Source organism: Ochlerotatus camptorhynchus, unplaced genomic scaffold (assembly GCF_037179485.1).
Source record: "Ochlerotatus camptorhynchus isolate MF236.1 unplaced genomic scaffold, CSIRO-AGI_Acam_v1.1 ptg000070l, whole genome shotgun sequence".
Taxonomy (NCBI): Eukaryota; Metazoa; Arthropoda; class Insecta; order Diptera; family Culicidae; genus Ochlerotatus; species Ochlerotatus camptorhynchus.
In genome coordinates, this window is record NW_027040560.1 from 438,474 (window position 1) to 450,786 (window position 12,313).

Here is a 12,313-nt window from a genome sequence, read left to right on the forward strand (position 1 = left end):
CCGTACGCTAACAGAACTATCTACCTACCCTCTTCTAAGATCATTAGGTCGTATGAATAAAAGCGTTTACTTTACTTTTCCCATAAGAAAAGCACGGGAAAGTAAAGTAAACTCTTTTTATTCATACGGCCCATTCTCTAGCTAATAAATTATCACACTAAAGCTTCATGTTAGATAGCATTTTCAACCAACTCACATTAAATCTGTCAATTTCGCATTCAGAAGGTCGCAAACAGCGAGTTTATGATACGTGAGCGCTCAGTCATCCTTTGTTCACACCAACCGGCTGGAACTGTACCAAGAGAGATTCACTCGCAAAACATCCTCCTGAAGTACCACCCTGCCTAGTGAACCTTTTCGTGTTTTGACAGCACCGCACTCGAGTTCATCCGTCTCCTCTTCTGTCAGTGTTGTCTGTCAGTGTTGTCTGTCAGTGTTCTCCCGAGTCGTAACTTTTTCACCAGCTAAAAGTGGATTCGCTACTGCGGTGTTGCGAAGAGTTTTACTGAATTTCCACCCTTTTTCGACCAAGGTAAGTGCTGAATTTCCCTACCCCGATAAACGTAAGGGTTTTCCTTTTGCCTCGTCATGTTTGTAACATGATTTGAGCTTGGTAGGAAGGACAATCCCGGTGTTCCAGTGGGGGAACCGAAAGTTACATAACGTTTTGGAGGTTATATATTATTCGCATAACATTGAAATCGATGCAAATTATTCCACTCAATTTGGTCTGCCCGTAGATGCTGACGAACCAGATCCAGCAGGCCGCCCGTATGTTGGGAGCTCAGGCTCGCCGCAACTACGGTGTTAGCGCCGTCGTCCTGTCGAAGGCCACCGATCCGATTCAGCAGCTGTTCGTCAACAAACTCCGCGATTACCGGAGCAAGAGCGCGTAAGTAAATTTAATCCATGTTTCATTATAGTTTCGTTTAGATGGAAGTGGGTTGAAGACGGGATATGTTTGATAGTAGCTCTGTTGGGACACCACGCCAACAACAACCCCCCAGTGTTGCGATGTCCTACACGGCGAATGAGAACGACACAACATTGAGTTTAGATCACTCATAATCGCCAAAATTGCAGGAACGCAGCGATGAGTAAATTTGCCTCATGCTTTCCTGTGGAAAACTTAAAAAATCTGCCGGAAAATATGGAAAATTGTGAGGATGAATCCAGGCGAATTCTGAAGAGAATTATTTTTTTTTGCAATGCGCGACACAATCCTCAAGTTGCTTTCCTCTGTCGATATTCTTTTCCTTGGCAGTAGTAGCATTAGAAAATTAGTAGAAGTAAGAATAAGCACACCGTCGATTGAAGAATTTCACTGCCTTAGCAGCTGACAACAATCCGGTTGTTAAATAAAATCGCAATTTAGAAAAAAATCCTAAATATTATTCCAAAGCATTCCAAGAAGAATTTCAAGGGAACATAATTCCGAGGATAGTTAAACAAATGAAAATGATTCCAGGAAAATCGAATAAGATGGAATTTATGGAAGGATTTCTGATGGGCAATTGAAACAAATCTCTCTGGGAGCATTCCTGGAGAATTCTGCCAAGGGGTATTTTGAAAGCAATTTAAGGTGATTCCTTGTAGAGTCCACAAATGGCCGCCACGTAGGCTTCCACTTCGGAATTTTCAATTACACAAATCTCGGAAATCGGTGCCCCATTTCACCTGAAATTGATGCTTCATGTATGCTGCAGTGCAGCAAACGTGAAGTAACAATTTGGATGTTGCACGTGTCGTAGAAGCTGATATTTTTGCACTTAAAGTTTCGAAGTGATTCAGAGAATAAGGATGTCACAGCGATTCACCTTAAGGAGTGTCATATTCTGACATTTCTGAGATCACGAATTTATGGAATTCGGAGGAGAATTTCAAAGGAATTTGGAACAATACTTAGGAAAAGCTGAAGAGAATTTGACGGACATGTTTGGAAAATTTGGAAGAAAGTTTAGAAATTCAGAGCAATCATCAAACGCAGTGAATTTCAAGAGACTTTCTTAAGAGTGTTTCAATGTTCAGAAAAACAAGTTTCCAGGGTGTCTTGGGAAAACGTGGAAAACTTGAAATCTGCAGGGATTTTTATTTTTCCTGAGAAAACCTGGAATTTTCAAATTCCTTTGTCTAGCAAATTTTTAAGAATATAATATAGGGTAAGGTGGGGTTAAATGAGTCATCTACTTGATTTATTTAATTTTTTGACTGTCAACATCAAAAGGCTCAATGTAGCCCCAATGCTGGTTTGAAAAAGCAAACCATCATTTGGGTTGTGTTGAACTTGTTGGTTTTAACAATTATAATAGATTAATGAGTCAGCCAGTACCCATGTTGCCCCACCTTACCCTATTCAAGTGCAGCAGAGAACGTTATAAAGAATTTTAAAATAATGTATAATTCAGTCAACTTTCGCTCGATGGACTAAACCCACAGCCCACTTAGTGAAAGGCTTTCGTTATTTGGGCTGAGCCATCAAGCTGAAAATTGGTTGAAGGAAACACCGATTATTTATTATTTATTACAGTAAAATCGAAGACAACAAATCAAGAAGCCTGGCAACTTTGCCAGAATCCAAGCGACAGATACAGTAGCGCTGCGCTTGAGTGAAGGTGGAAGCTACGCATAGAAAAATCTTTGCTAATCTTTGCTATTTACCTTTGAGCGGCAGATGACGCGATTGTACCTGTCTCATAGCGTTTGTATGAGAAAATGGAAGAGTTGCCAGTCTTCGGTAAAATGTAGTCCAACGAGCAAAATTCGACTGTACATCCGACTGTATTTCCTCGTTATTTACTTTAACTCTTTGAACATAATAATTCGGGAGTTGATTCATCTTCCGTGAATTGCTTTATGTGTACAGACTCAATCAGGATTTATCTTCAGTAACAACACAAATTCTTAGGCTTGAATTGTGGTTTTTAACGTTCTGGAAAGTGGACTTTTTTTAAATCTTGGACTTAATGATCAAATCAAACTTGAAGAAATTTTCAAGAATTTGGGACTGCGGTCTTAGAATACATTCAAAGAACCCAAATTTCAAATAAATTAACAGCTCTGCAAAAGTTGCAAAGCTCATTAACTTAAATTAATAAATTTTATGAGAATTTCCATGGATCTTTAGGAAATCAAACAATAAATTTATAGGAAAGTGATTGAGGATTCTTTTCAAATTAAGTGTGAGGAATTCCAGAAAAGGTAAGGCGAATTCCAAGGGAATCCTTCACAGGATTCGAAGTAAATTTACAAAAGAATTCTGTGAAGCATTTCAAGGCAATTCAAAGAGAGTTCTGACTAAAATTGCTAAGTAATTTTGCTGATACTTTTTTAAGGGAACTGAACACAAATTCTAAAGAGAATTTCAAGGTACACTCCAACCTCTATTTAAGACATTTTGATTTGTTTAATTTAATTAATTTGCTATCATGCAGGTTGGGTACAGAATTTTTACAGACAACGTATGTTTCTTTGATACTATTGTGAATTTTTTTAATTAGTTGCATTAAGGTGAAAAAGGATCGGTTCAGAATGACTCACTTCTTCGATTTTTTACAAAATAACGCAACGCTCAATCGAACTCTTCCTTGCTAAATTAAAGAACTAAAACTGCTATCCTAGATAGAAATCCTTAAATTTTCTGAAAACCATTTTCTAAGTTCAATTTTAGGACCACAATCATAGTGGTCGCTAACTTTCCTCATCAATTACAGAAGTATTTAGTACGAAAGGTCATATTTGACTTCCGTAGATCGTTTCAAAATATTGTTAGGGACATGTCTATGCGTTATCGCAAGAACTCCTTGATGAAAGCGAGTAATCATGTTGGATACGCATGCATTTGTGAAATAGTAAAAACAATTCAAGTGTTATATGCATAAGTTAATTTCTTAAAAATAAGCGTTGATTTAGTAGTCAAGCTACAGTGAAATCAAAAGGTTCCTCAATCTTCATAAGTTGTTTCACAAGATAATCTGTGAAAATTTCTGCCTATTTGATGGAGGTATTCTGAACTTCATCAGGACTTCCCTAATTTCCAAGAATTGAAATGGCATGATTGCCCTGAAATTCGGCAGAACTTTCTTTGAATTTCGTCAGGACTTCCCTGAACTTAGGCAAAACTTCCCTGAACTTGGAATTGAAATTGTCTTTTCAGTAGTAGAATTATTAAAATTATACAATATATTGTATTTACGAATATGGTCAACATTTCAATACTTCCCATTTTGCTAATTTGCAATGCTTGTTGGTATTGGTGCATTTAGAATTTGGGTGTGGTTCGAACGTGTGTGGAGTCAGTATCAACGAAAAAGCAGTAACTTTCACCTTAAGTTTGGTTTAAAATTAGGAGCACACGAGTAATGAATATTCCAAATAAGTTCTGATAAGGATTGCAAGAGAGAGCAGATGACAACAACAATTCCGAAAAGATTGCCACGGTTATCGAATTTTGAGGGTACAAATTCAATTAAATTCGGAGATGATTTTTACGGGAATTCGAGAAGAATCAAAGATAATTCTGAGAAGAATTTATAGACTTCATTTCATGAAAATTCGATGGAGAATTCAAGTGAATAATGGAAGAAAGCTTCACTGAATTCTTGGAAGAATCATTAAAAATTCGAAATGAATCTTAACTTAGACAAATGTTGCTGTCTTTTTATTAACTCTAGTGATTATTTCGGTCAAATCGCATTCGGATTTATGCTTAATTTAAATGTATATCGCACAACTGAGAAAATTTCCTAAATTCCGGGAAAACATAGACACTTTAAGAGAGGGAGCGGATGTTGAAAAATGCGTTCGGCTTACAATATTTTATGATAGCGGCCATTTATGTTTGTCACTTGACTCCCAAATTTATTATAGGCTACTAATTACAATTTTGGTAACATCAAAAAACAATATAAACATTCATATGACTAATCCAAAAATCTCAATTTTTTTCCCTCCAGCGGTGGCAAGCTGGTCGATGCCACGCCCGAGATCGAGCGCGAACTGAAGCAGGAGCTGGATAAGCTGGCCAATCAGTACGGTGGCACCGGCGGTGTCGACATGACCACTTTCCCTACCTTCAAATTCGAGGAACCCAAGATGGGCCCCATCAACTCCAGCAGTGCCTAAAAACCGATCGGCATTGCAACTTTCTTGTAATTATGATAATTTCTCGGAATAAATTACTGAAACCGATTAGTCTCTAGATCCGGAGAGTGAAGCGTCGTTTGTAATTTTATTTTGCGAAAGAAACTGCCACCTGTGTGTTAGTTGGTAACACAAGTTCGAATTTCTAATATTTCTAACATAGGACTTCACTGTCTGTTAATCGTAACGCAGTCTATCACCCATTATTCTCGTTTTCGTTCGAACCGCAGCAACGAAAAGGAAATTCGCATTGTAAAGAAATTGAAAGCTTATGCAGTGTATTATATGCAGTCGCTATCAAGGACAAGGACGATTACGACAATCAGATGACAACAATGATTAACAACGGACCGTATAGGCAGCTTCGAGTGGACCCCTCATAGAGCATGATGAAACACGTGGAGAAAACACTGAAGGAGTGTAAATCAATATTAGGAGATGGAGCAGGTCGTTTACGGGAATCCAATCCCATTCTACCCAGGATCAAAGATCTCCCCAAAGTCAAAAAGCAGGGGGATTAAATGCGAGAGATCGCGTCTGCAGTTAGTTCCCCTACCCACAAACTAGCGAAGTGGCTAGTCACAGAGTTCCAGAGTATGTCGAATCAGTTCCAGAGTAAGGCAATTTGTAACACCCAAGAATTCACCCAGCAATTACAAGCTTCAGGAGACAACAACGAGGACGAGATTATGCGGTCAAAAAGCGATCAACCATTTGAAAGACTGGCTATTAACACAACGAGAGGATGCAGCATGGAGAAACAAGGTTCTGACGTACCGCAAGCTGACCCGCCTTTGGAAGGAAGAGTACTACCAACAATCAATACGAAACTAACGATTTTAAATTGGCTCACCACTTTAGTAGCCTATTGGTCCCAAGCAAACGATTAACGTACCCTATTCTAGTTGAAATTCTATTACTACACTATGTTTGTTTTGATTCGCTACACGGTGTTTCGCGAAAACCCATTAATGGGTATAAAAATACCCATTTCCGCTAAAAGTGCCCCTCCTCATTTAATGGGTAAACTATGGTTTACTCATAAATGGGTAAATGGGTGGTCTGTCAATAAATGGGTGTTTTTTCACCCATTTTCTTATATTGTGTTTACCGTAAAATGGGTGAAAAAATACCCATTTTTACAAATGGAGGATGCAAGCGATCGTTGATGTAAAAATGTTTTTAAAACATTGAAAATAAATGCAGGTGTTCCGCTCAAATTTTTCACGAAACATTATAATACAAATTATCCATTGTATTGACTTATCCGTAAGCCTCTCCAACGTTTTGGATTCTAACATTTTCCGGAGATCGTTGCTGCGGACAGTAACTGTTTGCATCGAGGTTTGCATTCCCAATGAGCCGGTGACGGAAATGAGACGATAAAATTTCGAAGTGTTTTTTCACCCATTAATGGGTAAAAAATATACCCATTATTCAACCGTGAACTGATTCTTTAAATGGGTATTTTTTCACCCATTTTAGGATTTCAAAATTCCCCCATTTTTTGACAGCTGCATACATGGTTTGAAAATGGGTATTTTTTTACCCAATAATGGGGTTTCACGAAACACCGTGTATGAAAGTTTGACAGATAACATCAGGGGTGTGTGGATTCATGCAGAACATGCAGGGGTGAGTGAAATAGCTTGGGACTGCTTGGGACCGTTGTTCTGGTACTGAGTGAGCCAAAAATAATAATGATTTTCTTCGGGACCCAGTGGTCTTAGAGTTACCTCTATGCTATTACCAAACCGGTGGTGGAGGTTCGTAGTTAAACGGGCAGTCATTCCACAAATGTTAGATGAGATCAACCGAATTCACAATGATTGTGTAGAGGGAGAGTCCTCCTATCCGATAGAATTAGTGGCTTTCATGGAAAGACTTTGAATTAGGAAAATTTAAGAAGGAAGCCATTGTTTACGTTTACAACATTGGCCCTTATGAACGCTTAGTGTCGAGCTGCTGAGGTGGATTTCGTCAGGGTTCGATGAGGAATGTGGGTGCTTCGAGTTCACGAATCGCAACCTGGATAACGGGTTCTGTCCAAATAGGTGCCACCGACGTCTGACCGAGCAGCATCAGGTTTGCTTGGATACTTGCATGGCTGAGAATCATGAAATAATAGAGCATCCTCCGAGTGGGAGGCTGAGGTGGTTGTGAAACCCTCGATAAGACCAAACGAGGTTTGGTTGACGGCTTGATTTCGGAAGTACTCGGTGAGGGGTTGTCTCGATCTTGCGAGGGAGGTTGTTGGTTGGGAGCGGTATAGGTGGAGTGCTGGAGTTAAGCTTCTTCTTCTGCTACTGATGGGTTGCGAACCGGGGAGTGGTTAGGGGATTTGCGAAGCGTTGTCGTTGATATTTAGGTAGATTAGCACTATCGGAATCTATGGGTCAGATAATGGGACGGCGGTCATGGACCAGAGACAGAGGACGGAGGGAATGAGTATTTAAGCCGGATACTCTTTGAAGTGCAGATTTTGCTAACTTGACCCCGGGGGTGGATGCTAGTCCTGTCCTCGATGAGTTATTTCATACGTTGGAATTCAATTTAGAGAACTGAGAAGCGCATCTGCTGGATCCTTTTCCGGTCATGTTTCCAGTATCCGATCGTCTGCCACTGTTTGGGGTCCAAGACTGCATCAACTGCTGAACGGAAGATCGACAGGTAAGGGTGGTTTTTTTTGTTACTCCGGGGAAGTGTGTAGTAGCCTTAAAAGAATTTTCCACTCGATTTGCGATTGACCGAATGCGAAAACCGCGCGATCATGAAAGTGACAGTAAACATAAACACACTTAAACATATTAGAGTAAACAGATAGATACCAAGATTATCTAAGAATAGTGGATTAATTCGGATGATATAGGCAGGTGCGAGTTATTATTCATTATAAATCAAGTTTCTCCAAAAAATCTTAATTATTTAGCAAATCTAAGTTACATCTGTTAAATTAAATGTAGAATGGATTACTTTCAACCCCCTTGGTTATTCCCTTTACTTTCAACCATTCGTTCCCGTCAAACAAAAATGGCCGCCTTCCATCACGTGATTCATCGGATGCAGACTGTTCCACTCAGCGGAACAGGAAAGGTTGAGGAATTGCAGCACATCTTCGAAACAGTGAGACTCAACGTTGTTATGTTTGATTTGAAAAAAGTGATAACCTACCTAACTACGGCTATAACTTAACCTAACGTGCTAGATCACGTATGATCTGATGAGTTGATCTCAGATAGGTGTCTCTGAACCTTTCCAGGATAAATACTCTCCGTTCTTCTAATGTCTGAATTGCAGCCAGGAGGTGGATCTCAGAATTTCTAGCTCGCGGGGGATTGTTTAGGATCATCCTAAGGATCTTGTTCTGGGTCCTTTGGAGTTTAAGGTGATGGCATTTGGCGCAACTTTCCCAGATTGGCATGCCGTACTCGATTACGGAACGGATGATTGGTTTGTTTTCGCTTTTTCAACGCCATGGCAGATGTTTTCGAAACCGACTTGTTCCGTCTGAGAATGTTTGTTACTCGAGTCAGCTAGTGGACGGTCGAACGAGTAACAAGTTGTTTTCTGCGGCAAATGTTAGAAGCCGGTGATATACTGCTCTTTCGAAGGCTGATTGGTCGATAACTTGAAGGAGAGGACGAATCCTTCACAGGTTTCCGGATGGGTGTGACTTTAGCTGACTTCCAACACGAGGGGAAGTAGCCAAGTCGGAGGCACAGATTAAAAATCAGTGCCAGATGGTTGTAGAATGTGGAACTCAAGTGTCTCAGTTCCAGATTCAGGATGTTGTCGAAACCTGGGGCCTTCATATTTTTAGATTATTTGATATAGGCCAACAGTTCGTCAACCGTAATCTCGGATTCCTCGGGAAAAATATTAGGAATCTGATGAAGGTTGGTTGCGTTTTCATCAACCTCAGCTTTGTGAGGGCTAACGATGTTTTGTCCGAGATTATGGGAGCTGACGAAGTTTTGACCTATCGCGGCAGCCTTCTCTTCAGGAGTTATCAGATGAACCACTGGGTCATAGTCATCCAATGGGGTCAGTGGTGTGTGTGTGTGTATTCAATCTAACCCCCACTGGCCGGCAGTGGTATTATGGAAGAAATTTGCTTACAACAATCCTTGATGTAATAATTTAAAGCAAGTTTAGTGCGGGAGTTAGAAAGCGATAGCTCTACTGCAATTTCAGTAACCCATTTCAGAATGCCTGGTAATTCACGTCCATTCCGAGGTTACTTTCACATACAATAAGCCCCGCATGTAAAAACTACCGTTATCATATGAATAATGGTACTGCAATCACACTTCCAGATTTCGAAAAGGGGTTTTGCACAATCTGGGACAGAGTGGATCCTGTTAGCAAAGTTCTGATTTCTGAGATCCACCATCCTGGCTTGGATGGTTTTTGTTAGGCGATTACAGTGGGTCTTCAAGACAGGCAAGCCAGAACGCTGGTATTGCCTTCGAATGAAGTTATGGAGTCTAATGAGATTTTTGGTAATTCTATCAAGGTTCAAAGTATTGCTCACCTGTCTGGATACTGGCACGTGTTGCGAGACGTGATGTTTCCTGGCCCGGGATATCGCCTCCTCGATGGAGAGCAGACACCGGTCAACTTCTTCGGGTATCTTCGGAAAGACACCCTAGTCGACACAGTGTTGGAACTGATCCCAGTTGACGCGATGGTAGTTCCGTCAGGAACTAGTTGATGGATGAGCCCACATCGGCCACCACCGGATAGTGGTCCGAACTCAGCTCCTGGTGGGTCACAGATTGCGAGATGTTGTCTCCCATGTTGCTGACGAAGATGTCGATGGTGGAGTGAACGCCAGACCGGCTCAACCGGGTAGGAGAGTCCGGCGCTATTATGGTGTAGTGAGCCTCTTGCAGATCGTCATTCAGGATTGTGCCGTTTTGGTTGCGTCGACTGTTGCCCCAAGCCTGGTTTTTGGCGTTCAGGTCGCCAGCGATGATGTACTTTTCGCGCCGTCGAGTTAGTTTGATGATGTTCCTCCGCAGGTCTACTGCCGACCCGTCCCTGATGGTGCCTTGTTTGGGATAGTAGGCCACAATGATGGTAATAGGGCCGACAGGAGTGGAGACTTCCACACCCACCGCTTTGATCATCTTCAGCTGGAAACTCGGTAGCAGTCGACAGCCAATATTTCTCCTTAATGCAATAGCCACTCCTCCCCGGTGATGACGGCCATGTCAATGCTATGTCCATTGAGGAAATCAACAAACTCAATGATTTTGCTCTTGAGCGAGCAAGCGATCCAGTTGACTATTTTGATGGCTTCACCAAAGATGAAACTGTCGGAAGAAAAACTTTCTATTTTAGTGTCCTCTTTCACGGTCCCTTTCATCCAATGAATACCCCCCGTATTCAAGGTAATTTTGTGGTTTTGCTGCCCCCCTCAGTAGAGATGAAATTTTGCGCTCATTTTTATCAAAACAATCACACCAAAATCAGAGATGTCCCATTTTTTAATTACTCGATTAACAACTAATCGATTTTTTTTGTTCGCTGTGCTGCCATTTTTCCACCAATGAGAGTGCAGCACATGTATGAAACGATCGGTGATGACCCTCTGGAGATGTTAATGCTTATATCGGCATGATATAACCGATTACAAATATTTTACTTTTCGGTTCGTTAATCGATTAATCGATTATTCGAATGAAAGTCGGCCATCCCTAGATGAATGTGAAACGTCATTTCAAATATAAGGACCGTCATAAATAATGATACAATTTGAAAGGGACCTAGGCTAATCACAAATTACGTCCCCACGGTAACTGAAACAAACACGAGTGTTCACCGGTTGGCTTCACGGTCCATACTTTTGCACGAGGGACATAACTGCACGAAGCTGTTCAGGTAGTGTCTTGGTGGTGTGCAAGATTATGATCACCTCAGTCACGAGGATCACTAGTTCGTCGCTTGTGAGTGGAGAATTGTCTTCTGACTCACCTGACTTGGCTGGGCCGCAGCGGCAGTGAGGCGATGCTGAACTGAACGGTGGGGGCTGGTTTAGTGGAAGCGGTGCTAGGTTCAGGACCATACGACGAGCCTGAAGTACTGGAAACGTGTCCATGTTGACAATAGGAGCACGATTATTGTGGTGGCGACCATGTTGGTTCCTCGTTGAAGCCTGTTGTCGGATCTGTATGAAGGCTGATCGCTTGGGACATCTCCTATCGCTGCCCAGATGGTTGGAATCACAGTTCACGCACTTAGGTTCAGCTTCTTCTTCTTTCTTGCAGGCGGTAGTATCAACAATCCATACGAAACTAACGATTTTAAATTGGCTCATTACTTGGGACTAGCCTATTGGTCTCAAGCAAATCGGCTATAAAAGTTTGACAGATAAAATGAAGGGTTAGTGGATTTTCCTTTGTTTCGAGGGGTGAATCGCTTAGCTTGGGTCCGAAGATAGTACCAGAGCTGAGCCAAAAATTTGAGCTCGTTTCTTCGGGACCTTCTGGTCTTAGAAAAACCTCTATGGTAGTATTGTGAGCCCCAGCACATTTGCCATAACAAGCCTTCATGTGACAATTCTTCGTACTGTACCCAAATGCCAGACAATTAGTGCACTTGTGTCACGTCACGGTGCCTTACCTTTATGACGATACTGCTCCCACTGAATCACGATGTTGAACAGCGCGCGAGTCATCCGCAGAGCAGCCACACTGGTGGAGCCCTTATCGAAGTGCACCAGGTACAACTGGTCCCGGAATGCACCGGTTTCATCACGTCTCGCAATGGGAAAACATGTTGATTGGTTGCAGATGAAGGTGCTTCAATTCCGCTTTAATCTCCGCAACAGGCAGATTAGGAAGACCACGGATCACCATTTTCAGTGGTTTGCTTCCAGGGACGTCGTGAGTGTAGAACTTAAACCGGTTCAGCTGAAGAAATGTGCCAACAGCGTTGTAGTCCGCCAGCGTCGAGCACGGGAACCACCATCTTTGATTTCAAAATGGCGTCAGATATCGATTTTCAGCCTCTGAACATCCAAAAATACCAATATTGATGGGTTTTTCACAGTATTTCCCACTTTTTTATAAAATCGGGAGCCGCCATGTAGGATTCCAAATGGCGTCGGATATCAATTTCCGGCCTCTTGACATCATCCAGATTCCAAAAATAACCATATTGATGGGTA

General features: G+C 41.5%; 1 protein-coding gene across 1 annotated transcript; it reads left to right on the plus strand.

Moving 5' to 3' along the window:
- The first annotated feature begins 430 nt into the window (after positions 1–430).
- ATPsynCF6 (ATP synthase, coupling factor 6) lies at positions 431–5,124 on the plus strand. Its single transcript, XM_065216867.1, has 3 exons — positions 431–532; positions 741–892; positions 4,953–5,124. The coding sequence occupies exons 2-3, from the start codon at positions 741–743 to the stop codon at positions 5,119–5,121; spliced, it is 321 nt and encodes a 106-aa protein (XP_065072939.1). The 5' UTR covers positions 431–532; the 3' UTR covers positions 5,122–5,124.
- Positions 5,125–12,313: the final 7,189 nt, after the last annotated feature.

Coding starts and splice junctions, on each gene's coding strand:
- ATPsynCF6 (XM_065216867.1), top strand. CDS start 741: ATGCTGACGAACCAGATCCAGCAGGCCGCCCGTATGTTGGGAGCTCAG. Junction 893..4,952: donor GATTACCGGAGCAAGAGCGC/GTAAGTAAATTT, acceptor TTTTCCCTCCAG/CGGTGGCAAGCTGGTCGATG.